This window comes from Stenella coeruleoalba (assembly GCF_951394435.1).
Source record: "Stenella coeruleoalba genome assembly, chromosome: 14".
Lineage (NCBI taxonomy): Eukaryota > Metazoa > Chordata > Mammalia > Artiodactyla > Delphinidae > Stenella > Stenella coeruleoalba.
The window spans coordinates 66385419-66407352 of record NC_137160.1 but is presented as its reverse complement, the minus strand read 5'-3'; the positions used below and the strand labels follow the sequence as shown (position 1 = coordinate 66407352).

The 21934-nt window shown below is 40.8% G+C and overlaps 3 protein-coding genes across 6 annotated transcripts in view; 2 read left to right on the top strand and 1 right to left on the bottom strand.

The window, feature by feature from the left end:
• Nucleotides 1-10326, bottom strand: part of MORC2 (MORC family CW-type zinc finger 2) — a 60741-nt gene extending 50415 nt beyond the window's left edge. For all 4 annotated transcript variants that reach the window (XR_013831187.1, XM_079941739.1, XM_079941740.1 and 1 more), the window contains exons 1-2: nt 9129-10326; nt 449-502 (exon numbers count right to left, since the gene is read on the bottom strand). Coding sequence is in view for 3 of the 4 variants with exons in the window: in XM_079941739.1 (XP_079797865.1) it covers nt 449-502; nt 9129-9196 (122 nt within the window). In the remaining variant the exon portion in view is untranslated. The remainder of the gene's footprint in view (nt 1-448; nt 503-9128) is intronic.
• Nucleotides 5190-9083, top strand: LOC307196634 (small ribosomal subunit protein eS27-like). The gene has a single exon (XM_079941744.1). The coding sequence runs from the start codon at nt 7876-7878 to the stop codon at nt 8122-8124; it is 249 nt and encodes an 82-aa protein (XP_079797870.1). The 5' UTR covers nt 5190-7875; the 3' UTR covers nt 8125-9083.
• On the top strand, nt 9718-21083 carry TUG1 (taurine up-regulated 1; the record flags this gene model as incomplete). The annotated part of the gene is made up of 5 exons (XM_079943047.1): nt 9718-9739; nt 9969-10239; nt 10340-10467; nt 10676-13067; nt 14459-21083. The coding sequence occupies 4 exons, from the start codon at nt 9718-9720 to the stop codon at nt 11134-11136; spliced, it is 882 nt and encodes a 293-aa protein (XP_079799173.1). The 3' UTR covers nt 11137-13067; nt 14459-21083.
• Nucleotides 21084-21934: the final 851 nt, after the last annotated feature.

Genomic DNA, 21934 nt, shown 5'->3' with positions numbered 1-21934 from the left:
TGGTTCATTGAATCACAGATGCAGAACTTGCAGATACAGAGGGCTGATTATACATTTTGGGAAGACACAGAACTCTGACATAATTTTAAAGACATTAGATAGTGTACTGTCCTGGTAGCACAAATTAAAACAGAGCTTGTCTGTCCTAGTAATTAGCTAACTAAATTTTTATCTTAATTCCCTGTTTTTCACTACAATTATCTTGCTCTAATACACAAGGGAAGGTAGCTTTGGAGGTCATAAATTCACTATTTTTAGGCTGGAGCACAGCAATGAATGAATTAAGGTATCAACTAATGTGCTATTAAAAATACTTTTTGGGTAAGAGGCTTCTTAGGAATGAGTCGCATTTGCAACAGAATTGCCCTTCTCCCAAGTCTTCAGAGAGCAAAGGTTACACGACCCAAAAAGTTTTCACGCAGAGACTGTATGCTTGAAGACTACATACCTTGCATTATCAACTAGTTCAGCAAGAGCACCAAACAAGAATTCATGAGTGGTTCTGAAATGATAAATATTGAGAGTCAGGAAAAGAATTATGGAATTAAACTATGATTCCTAATAAAAAGTCAAGGTTATAAAATAAAAGTTTTTGGGAAAAAAAAACCTAAAATTGTCATTTGCATCATCAATTTACATTACTGAAGTTTAAATTTCCCCACAATTCAAGTCTTTCCAGAGCTCACTAGTAGTCCTCAAGTGTTAACCTGTCAAGTCCTGCTATCTACTCAAAAATGTTTATTCTTACTATTTTGAGTAGAGGAACCCACTCTAAAACATTCAAAGATTCCTATGTGTACTACTTCTAAAACAGTGTTTTTCACTATTCGTATTCTACCCTGAAAAATGCCTATATTTCATTTTTCATTGCCTTAACCAGCTGTCAGTTTCTGCATATCTCTTAAGAATTCTCAAAGGACAAATTGCTAGCATTCAGCTTTACCAATACCTTTGTGTGATTTACTGGTGAAAACCCATTCAGTTTTGTGCAATTTATAAGCAAAAATACTCCATTTGAAAGTGGGGAGAAAGAAAATAATCCATTTCTTGACATTCCCTGATTTTGGCCAAAAACAAAACTTTCTCCACATTAAAGAAAGGAATCCAAGACACTCTTAAACAATTCCTCCTTATCCTAAGAGGATAAGGGCTTGGTGTGGCCTCCTAGGGCCCTTGTTCAAGTTAGCCCTTTCAAGGAGGGTAGCCAATGGTCATCTCCTCCTCTAGGAGGCTGCTCAAAATGTGAGTGGGATAAGTTCACAATTACCATGTTATTCAGAACTCAATAAAGATGATGTTTATGTGTAAGATGTCTCCTTACATTTCTTCCTCCATTTATACCTTCTTTAATTTGTGCTGTTTCCCATAATAGTCCTCGTTAGATATAAAAGTAGATGTGTCTACCTAGAACCACCTAGAAACTCTGACATATTTCTTCTTTGGCCACACCTTGTGGCATGTGGGACCCTAGTTCCTTGACCAGGGATGGAACCTGTGCCCCCTGCAGTGGAAGTACGGAGACTTAACAACTGGACCTCCAGGGGAGTCCTGAAATTCTGACTTTTGATTAAAGAAAATATAAAAGCATTAACCCACATATTACCATCATCAATTTTTCAAAAATAACCATGTTATTCCAGTTGATTTTTTTGTATGTAAAGTTTCAGCCAATAGATAAAGTGAAAATTTCTAAAAATTGAGAATGAAATATATCAATACTAAATAAGCAGTGTCTAGGATCTATGAGCACTTACTATATTGTTCAAAACAAATTGTAAAACGCTTGTTTATAAAATAAATACCCAAATTTCAAGTGTCCAGGAACACTGGTTTTTCCTCAAATAAATCTTCAAATTTTTACAAATGCAAATTTTTAATTAAAACTACCAGTTCTTGGAATTTTAGGAATAACTTTTCCCCATGAGATCAGTGAATATATCTGCTGCTGATCCAAAGGCAGTACCATGATGTATTAACAAAATGTAGAAATTTTATCTCCAAGTCCCCTAACAGAGCTCAAATTCTTCTGACTAAAATCCAATTCTTAATTATTTTACATGAAAAAACCCCCCCCACAATTTTGCAAGGAAAAACACCTGCAAGAAACATCCATATCTTTATTTATTTTAAAAATGTGTCTCCAAGGGCTTCTCTGGTGGCACAGTGGTTAAGAATCCACCTGTCAGAACACTCTATGACATAAATCACAGCAAGATCCTTTTTGACCCACTTCCTACAGAAATGGAAATAAAAACAAAAATAAACAAATGGGACCTAATGAAACTCAAAAGCTTTTGCACAGCAAAGGAAACCATAAACAAGACAAAAAGACAACCCTCAGAATGGGAGAAAATATTTGCAAATGGAGCAACTGACAAAGGATTAATCTCCAAAATTTACAAGCAGCTCATGCAGCTCAGTATCAAAAAAACAAACAACCCAATCCAAAACTGGGCAGAAGACCTACATAGACATTTCTCCAAAGAAGATATACAGATTGCCAACAAACACATGAAAGGATGCTCAACATCATTAATCATTAGAGAAATGCAAATCAAAATTACAATGAGGTATCACCTCACACCAGTGAGAATGGCCATCAACCAAAAATCTACAAACAATAAATGCTGGAGAGGGTGTGGAGAAAAGGGAACACTCTTGCACTGTTGGTGGGAATGTAAATTGATACAGCCACTATGGAGAACAGTATGGAGGTTCCTTAAAAACTAAAAATAGCACTACCATACAACCCAGCAATCCGACTACTGGGCATATACCCTGAGAAAACCATAATTCAAAAGGAGTCATGTACCACAATGTTCATTGCAGCTCTATTTACAACAGCCAGGACATGGAAGCAACCTAAGTGTCCATCGACAGATGAATGGATAAAGAAGATGTGGCACATATATATGGTGGAATATTACTCAGCCATAAAAAGAAATGAAACTGAGTTATTTGTAGTGAGGTGGATGCACCTGAAGTCTGTCATACAGAGTGAAGTCAGTTAGAAAGAGAAAAACAAATACCGTATGCTAACACATATATATGGAATCTAAAAAAAAAAAAAAAAAAAAAGGTCATGAAGAACCTAGGGGCAGGACAGGAATAAAGACACAGACCTACTAGAGAATGGACTTGAGAACACGGGGAGGGGGAAGGGTAAGCTGGGACAAACTGAGGGAGTGGCATAGACATATATGCACTACCAAATGTAAAACCAATAGCTGGTGGGAAGCAGCTGCATAGCACAGGGAGATCAGCTCAGTGCTTTGTGACCACCTAGAGGGGTGGGATAGGGAGGGTGGGAGGGAGGGAGACGCAAGAGGGAAGAGATATGGGGATATATGTATATGTATAGCTGATTCACTCTGTTATACAGCAGAAACTAACACACCACTGTAAAGCAATTATACTCCAATAAAGATGCTAAAAAACAGATAAATTTTAAAATAATTTTTAAAATATTAAAAAAAAAACAGAATCCACCTGCCAATGCAGGGGACACGGGTTCAAGCCCTGGTCCAGGAAGATGCCACATGTCACGGAGCAAATAAGCCCATGCGCCACAACTACTGAGCCTGCACTCTAGAGCCCACAAGCCACAACTACTGAAACCCACGTGCCTAGAATCCTTGCTCCACAACAAGAGAAGCCACTGCAATGAGAAACCCGCGCACCACAACCAGGAGTAACCACAGCTCGCCACAACTAGAGAAAGCCTGTAGGCAGCAATGAAGACCCAACACAGCCAAAAATAAATTAATTAATTTAAATAAATAAATAAAAGACAAACTCATTAAAAAAAAATTTGTCTCTAAAATCATCACCTTAAATTCTTCAAATTATCAATTGAAGAAACAAAAAAATATTCTGATTACTTCAACTAATTAAATAGGGAAAATAAGCTGGAAAATTAAAGTGATTTGATGATGGTAATATAAGTTAAAAGTAAATCTTTGTTTTCAAGCTTTCAACCAATCATTTTCCTGTCTGACTAAGCAATGACTAAGAAACTTATAAGGTGAATTAGTTTTCTATACTCTAAGTTTTCTTTTTAATTTTATTTTTTTTTTTTGCGGTACGCGGGCCTCTCACTGTTGTGGCCTCTCCCGCAGCGGAGCACAGGCTCCAGACGCGCAGGCTCAGCGGCCATGGCTCACGGGCCCAGCCTCTCTGCCGCATGTGGGATCTTCCCGGACCAGGGCACGAACCCGTGTCCCCTGCATTGGCAGGTGGACTCAACCACTGCGCCACCAGGGAAGCCCCCTAAATTTTCTTTTTAATTTTGAAGGCTAAAATGTAAAGTAACAAATTCTACTGCAATATTTCTCATTTCAAAAAGAATTTGTACTTGAAGTCAAGGAATATCAGAAATATAGCTCCTGGAAAAAAAACAAGAGTACAATCTTAGTAAGAATGAGACTACAATTTGTATGTAGAAATCTTTGGGATTATCTGGCCTTTGGTAGTGACAATGGTGAATATCAATAATCTGGAAAACTAATTCTGATACCTTTGCCATCAGGGCAAAGAAATCAAAAACAGAAACAGCAATTGCTTCTCACCAATACATATTTCTGATTGTTTCACATGAAAATTAAAGACATTTAGAATTCAATAATATCTCAAAAGGGCAAGCACAAAGAGCACTTCTGGCTAAGTTTTTACTGCTTTCTACACAATGCTTAGAAAAGTGTCTTGTACATTTAGAATCTAAAGAAAACATTCCAAATGTCTTCGTTGTTCCGCACAGTATCAATGCTGTTCCACAATACATATTTCAGATAAGTTAACAGATACTTTAAAATGTAGCTAAGGGGTGCTTTTGTGATGTGTGCTGACACATCATAAAAGGAGCCTTTTGTGACAACTGTTGGTAAGGTCAGAGACAACACTCGGATTCTTCTCCAAACCTCCAAGTGAATAACTGATCCTACTAACAAATGCTAAAGCCAAAGTTCTAAGTATCTCTTAAATTCATAAGAACCAAAAACGTACCAACTGTGTAAGCTCTCCCCTTTTTTTCAAATAACATTCAAAGAGGTGTACTCATTGCTAGCTGGCAGTTGAGATAGAGATATCTGTATAAGTATCAAAGGAAATTATTTTCTTCACAGACCTAAAGATTCTTTGCATGTGATCCAAGAAAGATCAACCATCTGGAAAAAGACAAAGATTTTTAACAACCTCTTTCACTTTCAACTGATTGTGGCTTTTATACCATTTGTGCTACGATCAAAATAACTTTGCAGCTCAGCATTTCCAGTGACAAATTCAAGTGTAAATCTACTCATTATGTAAGGAAAATGGTCTATTTATATTCAGCCTGAATTTAAAGCCATAGATTATCCATAACCCCATCACACAGTGATAGCTTCTGCTGAATTCTTGGATATGCTGTTAAGAGTTAATTGCCTTAACTGCTAGAAAATAAAGATAAAAATTCTAGAGCAACCATTTTACATTCTAATGGCTTTAACATAGTCAGAGTGTGAACCCACATTTCAACAGGATTATAAATTATAAGATATATGGTCTCTAGAGATGAAAGGTTCCTTTACATTCACTTCACATACCAAGAAAACAACCCAAAAATATATGGCCAAGATAATAAGTTATTAAATGTGCAGACACGAAGAGACATAGAAAACAGGCATCTTATACTTAAGCACCCTGCTCTATCAGAGCACTTAGCAATACTGCATACAGAGTGATTTAAGATACGCCCCTTATGCCAAAGGAACATCACTACCATCGCTACATCTGGTATCTGGCCCTTGACTACTCATGAACATTTTAGTAGCAGTCACAAAATCCATCACCAAAGAGCAGTAACAGCATAAAACTACATTTAGTAGTTCATTGACTGAAGTTAATTGTAACTTCAATCATTTCATATGAGCAACATGCAATATTAAAGCAAATTAGCCTAAGACCTTCATGTTAGAATTTCCCAGGCCTGCTTCAAACCTTAATGCTGATATAATCAAGAGAATAACCATCAACAGTTACTGTAGACCTAACACAAAAAAAATTTTTTAATTTAAGGCAGGGGTTTATCATCTCCAACAGATGCTCCAGAATTTACTAAAAATTAATCTGCCTAATGACTACCACCAAACAGCAAGTAGCTACCACACTGACCAACTTTTGGTTTATATGAGGTAATATTATAAATAAAACAAATAACTGTCACCATTTATTCAATATTTACTGTGAACCATATGGGAACTAATTACCTTATAAACATTATTTTACATAATTCTCATAAACATTGTCAGATTAGCCCCATTTTGTACATGAAGAAACTGAGGCTCAGATAAGTTCACCTACCCAAGGGCACAGCCAGGAAGCAGTCAAACATAAGTTTGGCTGGCTCCCAAGCCCATGCTCTTTTTACTGCACCACACTGATTTCTATCCTGGACTCTGCTAAATGGGAGATAAAGGGTCACTTTTTTCACAATTCAATATGGCAATATTGTAGATGTCAGACACCCTAAAATGGTCTTGTTTTTTTTTTTTTTAATTAGAATAAAGCAGAAGGCAAGTCCTCCCTTCTCCAAAGGTAACACTGCATCATTTAACCCAGAGGAGATATATCTACCTTCATTACGATTAACAAGTCACATTTTATGAAAATTAAAAATCTGTTTCCTCTAGAAATGAACTTCCAGTCAAGTCACAATAAAGAAAGGTCCTGAAATTGGCTACAAACCAAAAACTTATCTAGGTGTTCGGGGGTTCATATTTTCTTCTGGCAGGACTGGACACATTCAGAAGTAACCAACTTCTAAGGTGTGATCCAGGTAATAAATTCCAGAGCTTCCAAAATGATACATCCAACCCTCAAAATGCTTATGCAAGCAAGTGGTTCCAATTCAACACGATAAGTCAAATTCCCAGAAAATTCTCCAATTTCAAACAAGTGACTCAACTGAGGTTCAATTCTTTGCCTTTGCTCTGTTCTATTAACAAACTATAAAATAGCAAAAGAAATACAGAGAAATATCCCAGAATCCTCAAATAAAAGGTTCGAGATAAACTAAAATTGAAGACTTTTAAAGTGGTAAGTAAACCCTCTGCTGTATAGACAAGGAAACAAAGTAAAACTGACTACAGTAGGAGGTCTTGCCTAATGGTTAAAAGCACTAACCATGTGGCCAGATAAATCTTACTGCCTTCAATCTTGGTGCCTTACATCTGCCGCTTAGCAGCTGTGTAACCTTTCGCATGTAACTTAATCTCTTTGAGCCTCAGTCTCCTCAAATGCAAAATAGGAATAACCCTTATTCCAGTAGGGCTGCTATAAAGATTACTTTAGACCATGTTTAAAAGTGACTGGCATGAAGCAATTAACTGTTGTTACTATCATTTTATTATCAAATAAAGTCTTTGGGGAAGCTGGAACAACCTAGTTTCTGAACTCTCGTTATGGTCTTCCAAGAATATCAGTGTTTTGGCCCCTCATTCCAAAATTCACAACTGAATTTAACAAACACAAGCATCTGTGAACATCTAAGTGGCCTTCCACTACTTGTTCTTAACGTGGCAGTTCAAATACACAAAAGGATACTAAAGGATACTGCCCTTGGCTATACTATGAGCTAGATGGGTATAACCTTTGATCAGAGACCTTATCTAGCTGGATTTCAGATTCATTATCCACAGCTTGAGAATTCACCTAGGTGACTCTGCAATACCTACTTAAACACTCTAGTTCAGTAAGAATCTTCCTAAACAAAACAAAACCAGGTTCTCATTTGGCAACTCGCTTCACTACTCAGAAAATTTTGATTTCCTCTATAGGAAAAACAGCAAACAAAAAAATTACAGACGTCCTTTCCAACAGTGATGGCCTCCCCACAAGATCATGCCTCTCACAAAGGATCTCCTTCATCCCTCTCCAGAAAAGAGGAAACACAAGACGAAGCACCTGGTGCAGAGCCTCAATTCCTATTTCATGGACGTGAAATGCCCAGGATGCTATAAAATCACCACCATCTTTAGCCATGCACAAACAGTAGTTTTGTGTGTCGGCTACTCTACTGTCCTCTGTCAGCCTTCAGGAGGAAAAGCAAGGCTTACGGAAGAATGCTCCTTCAGACGGAAGCGGCACTAAAAGCCCCCAGAATCAAGATGAATGGGAAACCATCCCAATAAACATATTTTGGATTAAAAAAAAAATTACAGACGTTATCACAAATATGTGGTTCTTTCCCGTAAAAGGCTAAGTTATTGTACTATTACTAGATAACTGAAGTCTATGTTCTCAACCCTGAAGGTGGTTCTTCTGAACTCTGGGCCATTCATTTAGCTGCTCGCCACCTCTCCAGGTACCAAAATGAGAAAATACTTACCTTCATCTCAAAAGTGCCAAATGAATGTACTAAAGGACTAAATAGTTATACCCCCCACTGCATCACTTCCAAAAGAGTGGGCATAAGGATTAACCCTAAAACATTCCAGACCAATGTGGAGTGATGGTAATCTCCTCACAAACTCAAGAACTATGAACACAGTATGTGTCCAATGATTTGCATACATTTTGGGGAAAGGCTATTTAAATCACGGGTTTAACCAAGTGATCACTTCCTGCTTAGCATAAAAAACTACAGTGGATGAGGATGAATTTCCCAGAAAAATAAAACCAACTGTTTTCTGGGGAAAAAATTTCTTCTCACAAGTTGCCATTTAAACGTCTTCATTCCTTTTTTTTTTCTTTTTTCCTTCTTAGAAAGAAAAGACTTGTTAGAAGCCAACTGTTTTGGCTGTTGTCACCAAAGAGAAGAAGGAGTTGATACTAGAATAGTCCAACTTTTGGCGATCCAAAGAACAGTACTTGTTGGATTCCTATCAAACACTTGAATGAAACAACTCAATATACTGACTTCAAGGAGCTAGCTTGCATTTGATCAAATAAATTTTGATCCAATAAAGGAAGATCATATTCTTCTGGATTAGCAACAAACATTTCACTGATCTCAGTTCTTCCATAGAGTTCAAGACTCATCCAGTGACACATCCCAAAAAGTAAAAATGCAAAATTTTCTGGGAAAAGGATTTCCATATTAATATCAAGCAACGAGTTATCAGTGATCTCAGTGGCACCTATAGGATACTTACGAATTTGTGTGTAGATAGTCAAACGTTAGCTGAGCTCGATTCAGACTGCTGTAATTTGTGAAAGCCATGAGTGCAATGAGGTCTCCAGTTCTTTACCCACTAACTGGGAACTATAAGCTTACAATGGAACAAATTTTTCAGGATTCCTTCCAGTAAAGGTTTGGTAAATCTGTGCTCCTTAGTTAAACAAGGTTACCTAGTATTTAACCAAGATATATTCAAAAAGATGTCTAAAACAAAAATCGATTTCTCCTTTACATTTTTTTTAATCTTCTCAATGACTATGATGTAATATCTTGGAACTACGTCATAAACGTGTAGTCTTAAGGAGCTTCAGCGTTAATTTGCGACAGTTCACGGAGTGGAATGTGGTTGGTCCTTGAGTAGATGATACTGGAGTTGGTGTTTCAATTACTGCTCCATCTTCATGTTCTTCGAGCCTTTTTTGTTGTTGTTCCTCTAAATTTCCTGTGAGGAAATTTACCAATCCGGAAATTTAGCAACTTCAGTCATAAAACTGGACAACCACCCATGTCTTCGCCATCAATGATCCCAGGATCCTTAAATTAGCCCCAGACTGGTGACCACGATGTTGATGAAGTGCATATGGCGTTAGTTCCGGCTTCACCACCTCCTAACTGAAAGATCTCCTAAGCGCTGAAGACCGATTTCTGTTTTCAAAGCCCGGACCAAACCTAGCTTGCTGTGTGCCCCAATTTCGTCAGGGTAGTGGGTCAAATTACCTCACAATGACCCACTAAGTAGCCACAGAATTGACCCGCCCAAATTAACTAAGGCGGGCCGCGCCCCTCCCCCACTTCCCTCAGACACCGGCCTCAGCCTCTAAGGCCCTGACTGGGCCTCGGTCCCGTGGTTTCCTCCTCACGGAGGAGTTAGTCCCAGCTTTCAAGGCCCGGATCGAGGACAGTGGCGAGCGCACCACCCGACCGGGCGTTGCCCGGCGCTCACAGCTGCCTTTGTCCCTCCCCACGGAATTGGAACCCAACAACCGCAGCGCGCTCTTGGAACCATGTGCTGCCGCCGCCTCCGCCTCCGCCGCTGCCGCCGCCGCCGCGAAACCAGCCGCCCGCGCGCCGCTTTGGATGAGATGGTGATTGGACTCAGCACCACAAACTTCGGCGTTTAGGGCTGCTCCGCCGCCGCTGCCGCTGCCGCCTCTGCCACCTCAGCCACCGCTTTGTCTCCGCCAGTGCACACAACCCGGGCCGCCTCGCGCACTCCCCGACGCCCCAAGCCCCCGAGGCCTCCGCGGCGCACTCGGCCAATCACAGAGCCGCCCCTCCTCCCGCCCCCGCCCTGATGCGAAGCCTCCTGATTGGTGGGTAGCGTGTCTCCACGTGACCGGATTTTGTTAGCCGGGCACTCCCCTGTCACGTGAGTGCGCGCGCCTCTCTTCCTGCTTTCTTGACCCTCTCCGCCATTTAAAGAAACAGTACCGGGGGCGGGCCGAGCGACGCAGCCGGGACGGCAGCTGCGGCGCGGACCGGAGGAGCCATCTTGTCTCGTCGCCGGGGAGTCAGGCCCCTAACTCGAAGAAGCCCTGGCGCGCCCTCCCCCCCTTCCCGGTCTGGTAGGGCGAAGGAGCGGGCGCGCGGTCGATCGAGCGATCGGTTGGCGGCTCTTTCTCCTGCTCTGGCATCCAGCTCTTGGGGCGCAGGCCCGGCCGCCGCGGCGCGCGCCCGGTGGCCGTTGGCGCTCGCGCCGCGTCTTTCTTCTTGTACGCAGAACTCGGGCGGCGGCCTATGCGTTTGCGATTCGACGAGGAGTCGTCCGGGTGGTCGGCGGTGGCGGGCAGCTGCTCCGCCCCGCTCCCGGGGAGGCGGCGGGATTTGGCGCGGCCGGGGAAGCTGGGGTGGCCGGGGCCGGCCTGGAGGCCTGGCGCCACCCTTCGGGGCCTGCAAGGACCCAGTTGGGCGGGCAGGAGGGGGCCGGGGGATGGTTGGTGGTGGGCTTCCTACTTTGCCTTTTTCTCCTTATGCCGCCTTAGTGAGGGGCGGGAGCTCTGGCGGCAGCTCCGGGGTGGAGAGACAAGCTCCGGAGTCGGAAGAGCTGGGTTTGCTTCCGGGCCTAGCCACCAGCTGGCCGAGTGACCTTAGGCAAGTCACTTGGTAATTTGTCTGCGCCTCAGTTTCCTCCTCTATCAACGTTTGTGGGGTTGAAAGCGCTTTGTAAACTATAAAGCGTCGGTGAATGTAAGGGATGATTATTGTTCGTAATGGTTGGCTTTTTTGTTTGTTTGTTTTGAGTTGTAAGAAAACTTAGCAATTGTCCAATCCTTGGATTTTGAACCTGGGAACCTTGGATTGGAGTTGGATATTCCCAAATTCCCTGAAATCGTGTGCAAAAATTAGTGGGAATATGTATTTTAGGGGAATGAGGATCCATCGGCAGCAAGTTTTCAGAGGGGGCTGTGACCCAGAAGAGTTAAGAACCACAATTCACTTGCCACAAGGAGGAAACTGAGGCCTAGATGTCATTCGGGACCCGTCACAACCAATTTGAAGCCCCTGTTGAATCCCTGGGATATGTGAGCTGTTCTATGCATAGTGGGTATTCGGGGTTAGAACACTCCACTGCTTGGCTTCTATTCTGAGTCTTTTCACCATGGGTTGCCTGAAAGGTGGCTGACGCATATGGTACAGTGGCACCCAATATAAAGCAGCTAAAAGTAGGAGTGGATGTGTTCTCTAGTATCAAGAAGCCTGTTTAATCTTTGGCCCAACAACTTTTTATTTTCTGGTGCCTGACTACCTTTCTGTTTCATTGACCATTTTCCATGACCATGGCTGCCATCCGTTACTTGCTCCTATTTTATATTCTTAGTTTGTGTGGTTGGTAGTGAGCAGGCTTATTTTTAAATGGTGCTGCCAAGTCCAGCTAATTAATGGTGCAGGTGGATTTTTAGCAAGCTGGCTGACTGGAGCAAACTGAACCAGGCATGGAATTCCTGAAGATGTTTGGGGGTTTGTCTTTATTAATTGAAGGTTAACATTCTCTGAAAAGTTTTGTTAGAACGTCTGCTGAACCTCAAAATCAGTAGATTGCAAGTGTTTCAAACCTACCTTTCCCCCCTGCTTCCGGCCTGCTTTGTATTCTCTTTGCTTGCAAGTGTGTTACTAAGATGGCCAAAATGCCAGTTTTTGCTTCTTTGTTAATTGTCAGCTGCTTTTATCAAATTCCAGGCCATTATCCAGCAAACACTATAGAAATGTTTGAACACTTGGATTTCAAACATTTTCAATTTGTGGAGTGGTGCTTACCAGTGGTACAGTTCTAAGCAAGCAAACAGAAACCCACTTAAGTGTTTTGTTTGTTAGGTGTTAGCCGGTTCTGCTATTTAATACAAACATCTGGGAAAAAAATCAATTGACTATTACCTTTACCTAGAGGGCAGAGACAAAGGATCTCAATTGCAGAGGAGTGACTGTTTTGGAGAAAGATGTGTTGGTCTTTTAGCTCTTTTGTAATTAAATCTGGATGTACCTCAAAAGAATCTTAAGACTGTGGTGATAAGATGCTTTCCTCAGGAGAAAGGAGGAAAAAAACAACTGGAACTCAAAGCTTGAAATTCTGTGACAAAACATGAGCTGTCCAGGATAGGAGGTTGAAAGTGTTTCACTACAGCGTTCTGCTCTCGCTGGAACAGATGTCCTTCGGTGTAGTCACGGCGTGGACTCCAGATTTCCAGATTTTCAAGAACTGGATCTGGGACCTGGAAGAGATTATCAAGATGTGACAGGAACTTGGGAGCTGGATTTTTTTATTTTTGAATTTGGGGACTGTTTTCCTCGCTTAGAGAAAAGAGACAATGACTGAGCAAACACTGCCACCAGCGCTATTACTGGGAATTCGGAGACCTGAATTTTCGCCACACTCTCAGTGCAAACTGTGGCGATGCTCCACCCACAGTGAACTACGGTACTTGCCATTTTCCAAAATGCCTTATTCTTTACCATCTCTGCACTTTTGTTTGTGCTCTCTTCTCTACCCTGGAATGCCTTCCTCTGCTTCTTCACCTATCAAAACTGCCATTTATTCAGTATCCAACTCAGATGCTCTTTCCTTCATGAATTTCCTAACTTTAGGCAGAAATGATCTTTTTTAAGTTTTATAATGTGCTGTTATATATCTTTTATCTATATTTGTATACAAGTAGCTTATAAAGTCCTTTCTTGCATGCATTAGCTCTCTCCAGATAGCAAGCCCCATGAAAGCAAGGGCTTTGTCTTGGGAATCTTTGCCCAGACATTACCACATATGATGAAGCATTAGTAAAAAGAAGGAATTTAGAGAACAGGCGATCTCAGAATAAGCACTCAATAAATGTTTGCTTAGTTGCTGTGTGATAACCTAATTACTCCTGATTAGGGAAAAAGTCACTAGTTTTGGGCCATGTCTCTTCCTTTATTTCATACTTTATTATTTTTTAATTCTAACTTTAAAAAGACTTAGGGAGGGGCTTCCCTGGTGGCGCGGTGGTTGGGAGTCCGCCTGCCAATGCAGGGGACACGGGTTCGTGCCCCAGTCCAGGAAGATCCCACATGCCACGAAGCAGCTGGGCCTGTGAGCCATGGCCGCTGAGCCTGCATGTCCAGAGCCTGTGCTTCGCAATGGGAGAGGCCACAACAGTGAGAGGCCCGTGTACCGCAAAAAAAAAAAAAAAAAAAAAAAAAAGACTTAGGGAGCCCTCAAATATAAAGAGAAACTGCTCTGCTGCATAGGGTATTACAGAGGGGTGCAAGGGCCAGGGCCTTATTCCCTGTGTACCTTATTCTCTTGCACTCAAGATGGAATCTTATGAAAATGTAATTAAGGATAGCTTTTACAAATACAAGACCATAAGACAATTTGTGAAAGGCATTGGAAAGGAAGAACAACAGTATCTCCTTTGCTTTGCTTTGCTTTGCTTTGGTGTTGGTATATAAAATTAAACCCAGTTCTCATACCACCTTTGGAGCCACTTCTTTCTCCACCAACCACTGCCCAGCAACCTGAATACAATCAAATTACTACCCCAAAGTATGAGACTTGGGGCAGTTCCTATTTGCTGCTTCCCAAGACAGTTTGTCCTCAAGAGTCAGGAAACAGTCTTTACCAGAGAACTCTTTCTGTTCTTATCATCACTGATCGTTAATCATAAGGCTTTTTCCCCCCATTTATCATCTGTCAGCTTCTAAGCCATGCTTGTCAAGAATTAGTATCCGTCAAGCAGCTGATGTGCTGACAGCAGCCCCACCCCAGTGTTAGAGTCCTTTCTTTGTAATTCCAAGCATTTGTTATCTTATATGTTTTGTCCCTCTCCCCTCCAGTCCTGTGCCTCCTGGTTGCCGAGTGTTCACCTGGACCGTCTGACCACCTTTGTGCTATTCCATCAGCCTACAGATCTGGTACCTGGATTTTTGCCCATGGTGATTCTACCACCTTACTACTGAAGAAGACATCATTCCAGTGGACCACTGTGACCCAGGAGGCATCCAGCAAATCATCATGATGTGGCCTTCACCTCACTCCTGTCCTGTTCTACCGAGATTCAACACAGCCCTTTGTAGTGAAGTCAAACTCCTCAAGCCAAATAGCTGAAGCTATTTTATCACAACAAAGGCTGTTTGTTCCATGAGTGTGCATTTCGTTTCTTCAGTTAAAGCCTTCAGAGACACATAAGAAATTTGGACCAGGGGATTTTTAGTTATCAGCACTGTCTGAAGAATGGCAACATCTTTTTGAGAACCACATTGGACCATGCCCCACTATCTTAAATGATTGAAATTCAGGAAGTATCTAATCTGGACCCCATTCTTTTTCCATGTCAAATCTGTAGTAACCTACTGAATGAGCAAGCAGATATTCTGACCCATTGGGATTAAAACAAAGGCACAGTGAACTCACAGCATCTTCTTTGGGATTACTCAGGAACCAGAACTTTTCACACAAATGTAAGAAATTCTACCAAGGAATCCCTTTACCTAACAGCATCTCACAAAGCTCCAATCAGATTCCAGAAAAGGCCTCTTGATACATCCAGGTAGAACCTATATGGTAATCCCTTATGTTTATATAGCACTTTACAGTTTCAAAGCACTTTTACATGCATTAATCTCAATTATCAAATAACACAAATTATAATCCCTTTTTGCAAATGAGGAAATGGAAATTTAAAAGGTTATCCAAGGTGACACAGCTACAAAGTGGTAGAGGCCAGGCCTTCTGACTCCTAGTCCAGTTCTCTCCTTGGAATTAACTTAGCCTCTGTTTTACCCAGTGTTAAAATAACTGGAGAGTGGGAACCCCAGAAAAGTTTCCAACTTCCTGATCTGGTGCCCTCAGTCAGTCAGGATGTCATATATGTAATCTTGTGATAGCTGTACCTAGACCAGAATTCCAATACAGCATCTCTGACGTTTAGGAGTAGACTGTTTCCATGGTGGTAGACTGTCCAGTCAACAAAGAAAATGTTTATTTGGCAGCAAGATTACCCATTATGAAACAGAGGTGCTTTTGGATCTTTCATCCATCTTCATGGTCTTCCCAAAGATGGCCTAGTTGATTGGAGATCCCTGTTTATATCATGTCTTTTTTTTTTTTTTTAATTCTTACTAATATTCCTGGACACCAAGATCTACCTGTGGTCCTCTATCCCCAAACTAATATTTACATAGAATGAGCCATCAATTTTTTTAGAACAGTACTGTTCATATATATGTGTGTGTGTATGTATATATTTGATATACACATATAATATATATCATAGAGCTTCTGTAGTCCAGTAAGGTGGTAAAATACTGTAAATGTGTCCCCTTCCCTGATTCATAATGCAGTGTAGTGTATTAAAGGATCTCAGAAGGCTTGCTGTAAAGAGCCTCATTTAGCTGTTTGGTCCAGTGTGTCCTAAGTTTCATCAAGCACAGAAAGTTATTTTTGCAGCATTCCTTTTAGTGGAATGGGAAAACTGCTCTAAAGCAGTATAGCCAGTGCTTCCTGATTGCCAACAGATTACCCTGGAGACCCAGGAATAAACAGCATCTTTGAACCCCCCCCCCTTTTTATGCCTTGTCAATAACTACTTGAATTAGTATGTCTTCCTCATCTGAGAGCCCCACATCTTGACAGTTACCTTTATTTTCTGTCAAAGAAACCTCTAGAAGATTTGTGGGGATACATGGGATGGGGATGAGGGAGTTAATTCTGCCACAAAATTAGATGAATTCCATGACATTTAGCAATATACTTTTCTGTCCTTAGAATTGTGCTGTAAATCTAGTTTAAGGGAATTGCATCTCAGGTGGGTGAGGAGACTGGGAAGGGAAGGGAGGAGGAGAATAGAGAAAAGGGGGAGGAGGGGTGAGAAGGAGATATTTTCTTAGGATTTGAGTGTGGCCCACTGAGATCTTATTAATACTTGAAGAGAAGTCATCCAGCCAGGGAATTTTTGAAATAATATTAACAAAGAAATGAATGCATTTTGCAGCTGTATGCTGACTGCAAAACCCCCAGCACTATTGTCACTTAAAACCAATAGCCTTGTTCTCTGATAGTCACTTACAAGCCCAATTTCAGGCAATCTGAATTTGTAGCAGACTTGAATGTTAACTTCATTTTGTAATGTGGCCCACATTAGGGAAAGAATAAATAGGAAAACACCTTGGCTTACCACAGGCTTTGCTCACACAGTTTCTGGTTTCTGTGACCTATTTTTTGTATTTCAGCATTTTGTGAACAACTTATTCTTAGATCATTCGTTTTCCAATGGCTTTGTGGCCATGAAGCCCTTTGAATGAAAACTTTATGGAAGCCCAGAGTAAAAGTGAAGCTGCTCTGGAGGAAGCAGAAGTGGGGGGCCTGAAACCTGCCACAAGCATCTTACTTTACCACCATGGTGACACCTAAGGAGACTTCTTTACAACAACTAGAATTCTTCAGAACACAGTTTGAAAACCACTGCCCTAGACAACAGTATGTTCAACCTGAATGGCATTCTGTTCTGTACCTCTACCCAACACCATCCATGTTCAGTTGATGCTGAACATTCTTAGGAATACTACCGTGGGCAAACTCAGAAAAGTACAAGAAGATGGGCATATCTTTGCCCCCCAGAGTAGTCATATGGGCCGAAAGTGGTATCAAATGGACCTAGAGTAATAGCCCTCTACCTACAGATGGACTTCCAGTGATTCCTGGATTTGATATAGCCAGAGAGCAATTCATACATACTCTACACTGACAAACCCCCTTACCCAGCTTCTTTCACAAACACCAGATGCTCTAGTGGTACTTGAAATACATGACCTTGAAGTCTTGATCCTCCTTGGATACATGAATCGCCAGGTATTGAAGCTGATGCTGAAGTTGATGTCTCATTGAGGCCATATTAGAGCAACTGTACATTGGACCGCCCATCCTCAGCCATGGTACTCTACTTCATGTGCAAGGGATAACTATAAACTGAAAGCAGAATTCAAAGACTGGCAACATTACCTAAAAGGGTACCTGGTTATTATTCATCTTCTCAGACTATGTCACTATCACTCAGCCAGTGGCAGTTACACTACTTCTTGGTTTTTATTCAGTTTAACTGCTCTTTCCAGGATAAATGAGCTAATAACCTTTGAAAAATCGCTAAAACAATTCCTCAGTCACTGGCACATCTGCCTAGCCTCCAAAATTAAGAATGCTCAGCTCTAACTACATGTAATATCTGATCCACAAGGGACAATCTCTGAACATCCTTTCTCATCTGTGTGATTTAAAATGTGACCATTTTGAAAATTTTCTTCCAGCCAAGAGAGATTTTAAGATGGGTGTTTTGATGTCTGGTACCATCAGCTGTTGATGCTAATGATGTGTGGAGGTAGGCCTTTTGACCAGGCCATGATAGCTTACTTGGTGGGCATCTCAAATTGCATATCATCTACCTTTTGCTGGAAATGTAGACTGACTTGAAATCTCCAAAGCCTGCAGCTAAAGATTTTATCAATAGACTCAAGAGCTTCCTGCTGCTTCTTCCTAATGTCACAAGACCACAGTCCCCTGTCCTTGTGGATGTTTTCATGGAATTTCATCTGTCTCAGTACTATTGTTTTACACTGAATCAGAGTGGCTGACTTCATTCCTTGTCATGAAATACTCTCAGGTATTAAGACAACTTACCTGTTCAGGAGGGATTTGATTCATGAACTCCTCCCAGACCAGATCATGTAGAACAAGTAGACTTTGATTTGTGCCATGAGAAAAGTCTCATTTCTTCAGAGTCAACTTAAGGGCCCGCTGTCCTCAGCTACTTTAACGAATGCACTGGTTAAATGTTGGAAATGTTTCTTTATATCTTTTGTCTCTTATCCTCTAGACTAATTGTGATTATGAGTCAGTCTACAAATCATCAAACAAGGCCTAAGTCTGGTTACTCTATACTGCTCACCCTCAACAAATAAAATCTGATGACTGGCCTGCTTGTATATACAACTGTTATCTGTAAAGAAGAAATTATCTACAAGCTTAGATTTTCTATTGCCTTCAAAATGTCAGCTCGATTTTCTTTTTCTCCTGTACTTGACCGAAAAAGACATTGATCTACACTGGCAGTCATTCCCTTTAATCCTGTCAAAATGAGGGACCAAAGGTAAAGATGATCATCTGTTCAAGAGTCTGATGTACACTGTGTATAAGAATTGATGGTGGAAAAAGCGTAAAACTCAAACCTAGTATCTTACTATCTCCATGCCTCAGATCTCATCTTTCAGCAGTACCATTCAACCAGTCTGAGGCCTTGACTTGTTGATAAGATGATTCTCAGAGATGGGCTGAGTTACAGAAGATGGAGACTTGATTACCAAAGAAAGTAGGGCCAACCTTGATGAACCTGGCTCTCCCAACCCTATCACTCCCAGATGTAGCATAGACTCCTAAACAGAACCTCAAGTCTGGATTAAGGAGATAGCCTTCTCCTGAGCTGAAAGTTCTTGGGCAGATGAGCAGGAAAATGAAAGTTGCTGTACCTGACTGGCCCTTTAAGATCAGAAAATTGTATCCAGAATAAATGCTGTGGATTAACCCTGGAATACTCAGGGTTAAAACTAATGTACAGAGTTTTGATATTAAACTGCCTGTTCTTCTAGATCATAGCCTGGCTATTGATATGGCTGGCCCTGCTGAAAGTACCTTACTTGCCTATTTACCTGACACAGCCCTTGCCTGCTTTTTTGACATATTGCTGCAATCAGACTGGCTGTCCTTGAGAAGACTATAGCTGATCTCGGTCTACCTTATACCCAGTTCCACCAAGAGGTTTTGAACAGAAGCAGCCTGCACCTCACCCACCAGGACTTAATGTTCACAACAGGAAGGACCATGCTGTATACTCTTTGACCAGCAGCTTTTTTTTTTTTTTTAACTGCAGAGTCAGCCTCTATGCCTATATATATTAGCTCATTTTCAGCACTTGGGACCCTTTCTACCAGATCTGAAAGAGCAGAGCAGATTGAAGTCACTGTCCATTGCTCTGTTCTACGGTAATACAGAGATGAATCTGATTTGCCGGTACTCACAGAAATGTACCAGTTCAACCTGGCAAAAGACTTAGAGGAACATAAGAACACTTTTCCACTGAGCTTAAAATTTACCACTGACTTGATGAGCGTCACAGAACTATTTGCCAGTGGGAGGCTGGTTGTCCTGCTTCATGTCAGCAAGACAGTTGGGCTCTCAAACTCACGACCACTGAGTTTACTTACATTGAAACTCTATTGTATCATCCAGAGTGTGCTATTGGACATGATTATTCCATTCAAATGGATTACAAGCCTCCTGAGTAGAAGACAAACTTACTCCTCATGATTTTTAGAAGACAAACTTACTCCTCATGATTTTTTCCAGAATACATTTATTGTCAAGGAAGGAACAATGCCAGCTGTTACCATACAATTTTATGAGCAGAGATTAAACTTTTTCAGTATCTGGTCTTACTATTGACATCAGTTGTTTTTGATTGACCAGCATCAATTCCATCCCTTTGCAACAACTCCCTGATGTTTCTTGGAACCTCCTCTCCTTCTTTTCAGTCCATGTGGTTCAATCTGACCTAATCTTAGGTTTCATGGGTGGACATGTAATTCAGACCTGATCAATCAGCACAGTCCATCTCCTTGGCCATAGTGATTGGTTCAGGAATGGTCGTTTGATTCAAGCTGGTCCAGTGATACCCAACCCTAAGAGTTTAGTGAACTGTGGAGGAGAAGCTCAGAAGCTCTACTGAGGTTGCTTAGCTCTGTAGGATGAAAAGCTCAGACCAACAGGGCCCACCATATCAAATGAGCCAGTCAAAGAATGAAGCCAGTACAGAGGAAAGCAGAGCCAAATGTTGGAGAGACTTGAGTCCTGATGACAATGTTTGTGCCCCTGGATCCAACCGTGCCTGAAGCAAGTATATCCCCTGGACTTTTCAGTTATGTGAACCAATAAATGCCCTTCTTTGCTTAAGTTACTTTGAGTTGGGTTTCTATTACTTGAAATTGAGTCCTAATATTACTACTATCTACCAATAGCAAAACTTGACAGATCAAAATGCTAAACTACAGGTCAAGGCCACACTGAAATTATTTTCCAATCCAGAATATAAAATGGAACAGGAACTGACAATGTTTAGGTTATTACAGAAGCATAAAAATTTAATTACATGGTAGAAAAATATACAAAAAAAAACTATCAGCAAAGAATTGATTACATAATACATGGTTCAGCCATATAAGAAAATCTACATGTCTGTTAAAATAAATAAAATACATTTATTGTGTATGGGCATGGAAAAATGGCCATGATTTACTAAGTGAAACAAACCATTGCTAGAAAAATGTGTACTATGAACTCATTTTAAAATTTATGTGTTTATGTTCATAATGCATAGAAAAATCTATTAATGGCTTTCTTTAAACAGTGTAGATTACATGAGACTTTATACATTTCTGTATTTGAATATTTTACACTACTCACATTAAACTTTATTTTAAACTTTATTTTAAAATAAAGAGTTTTAAAAATTAAATTTAGTGCTTACTGTTTGACCTTGGCAAGTTACTCAACACTGAGCCTGTTTTGTTAAATAATTTTAAAGACCTGCCTTTATATTTGTGAATATTTAGATAAATATATTCATCCAGTACTCAAACTGATAGACTGTTGCATCTTTCAGAGCTCAGTAATTTTTCCTTAATTTTTAATGTCTGAGCATATTTGGCTTATGAACTTTATAGTTTCAGTGTTCATGAAAGATTTTTCCAGTTCTCAACCAACATTAATCTCTTTAAGACCTCTACTGCAGGTTCACACTAGGCAGAGAGAAGGAAAAAGTCTCATTTTCTTTGAAATCTTTGAGTATTCTGATCTCGCTGCAGTCAAGGTCAATAGTGGCCTTTTATTGTTAAGTCCATTACATAAACATCATATCTGAACTTTCAGCAGCACAAACAACTGCCACCAGCATCTTGGCATACTCTTCAAGTGTAATTTTCTTCCTACCTTCCTGGCTGTTGCTCCATTGTAGGTTTAGTTCTTCTCATTTAAATATTGGCATAGCAGACATCCATTGATTTTTGTCTCCCCCCCAAAATCATTTCCCCATTTTTTTAGTGATAGATCTCCACTTTTCCTTTGGAATGCTACTCCTTCCCATTCTGTGGGAATACCATAAATGACAGTATTCTTGCATCATGCTCCCTGGCTGACAGGTTGGATTGTGTGATCCAAGCTTGTACAGTCTAAATTCCCCTCCCACCAGGACTTTGAGTCTTGAGAGAGGT

Bases quoted from the DNA above. Each gene is read 5' to 3' on its own strand.
- LOC307196634 (XM_079941744.1), top strand. From the start codon at position 7,876: ATGCCTCTCACAAAGGATCTCCTTCATCCCTCTCCAGAAAAGAGGAAA.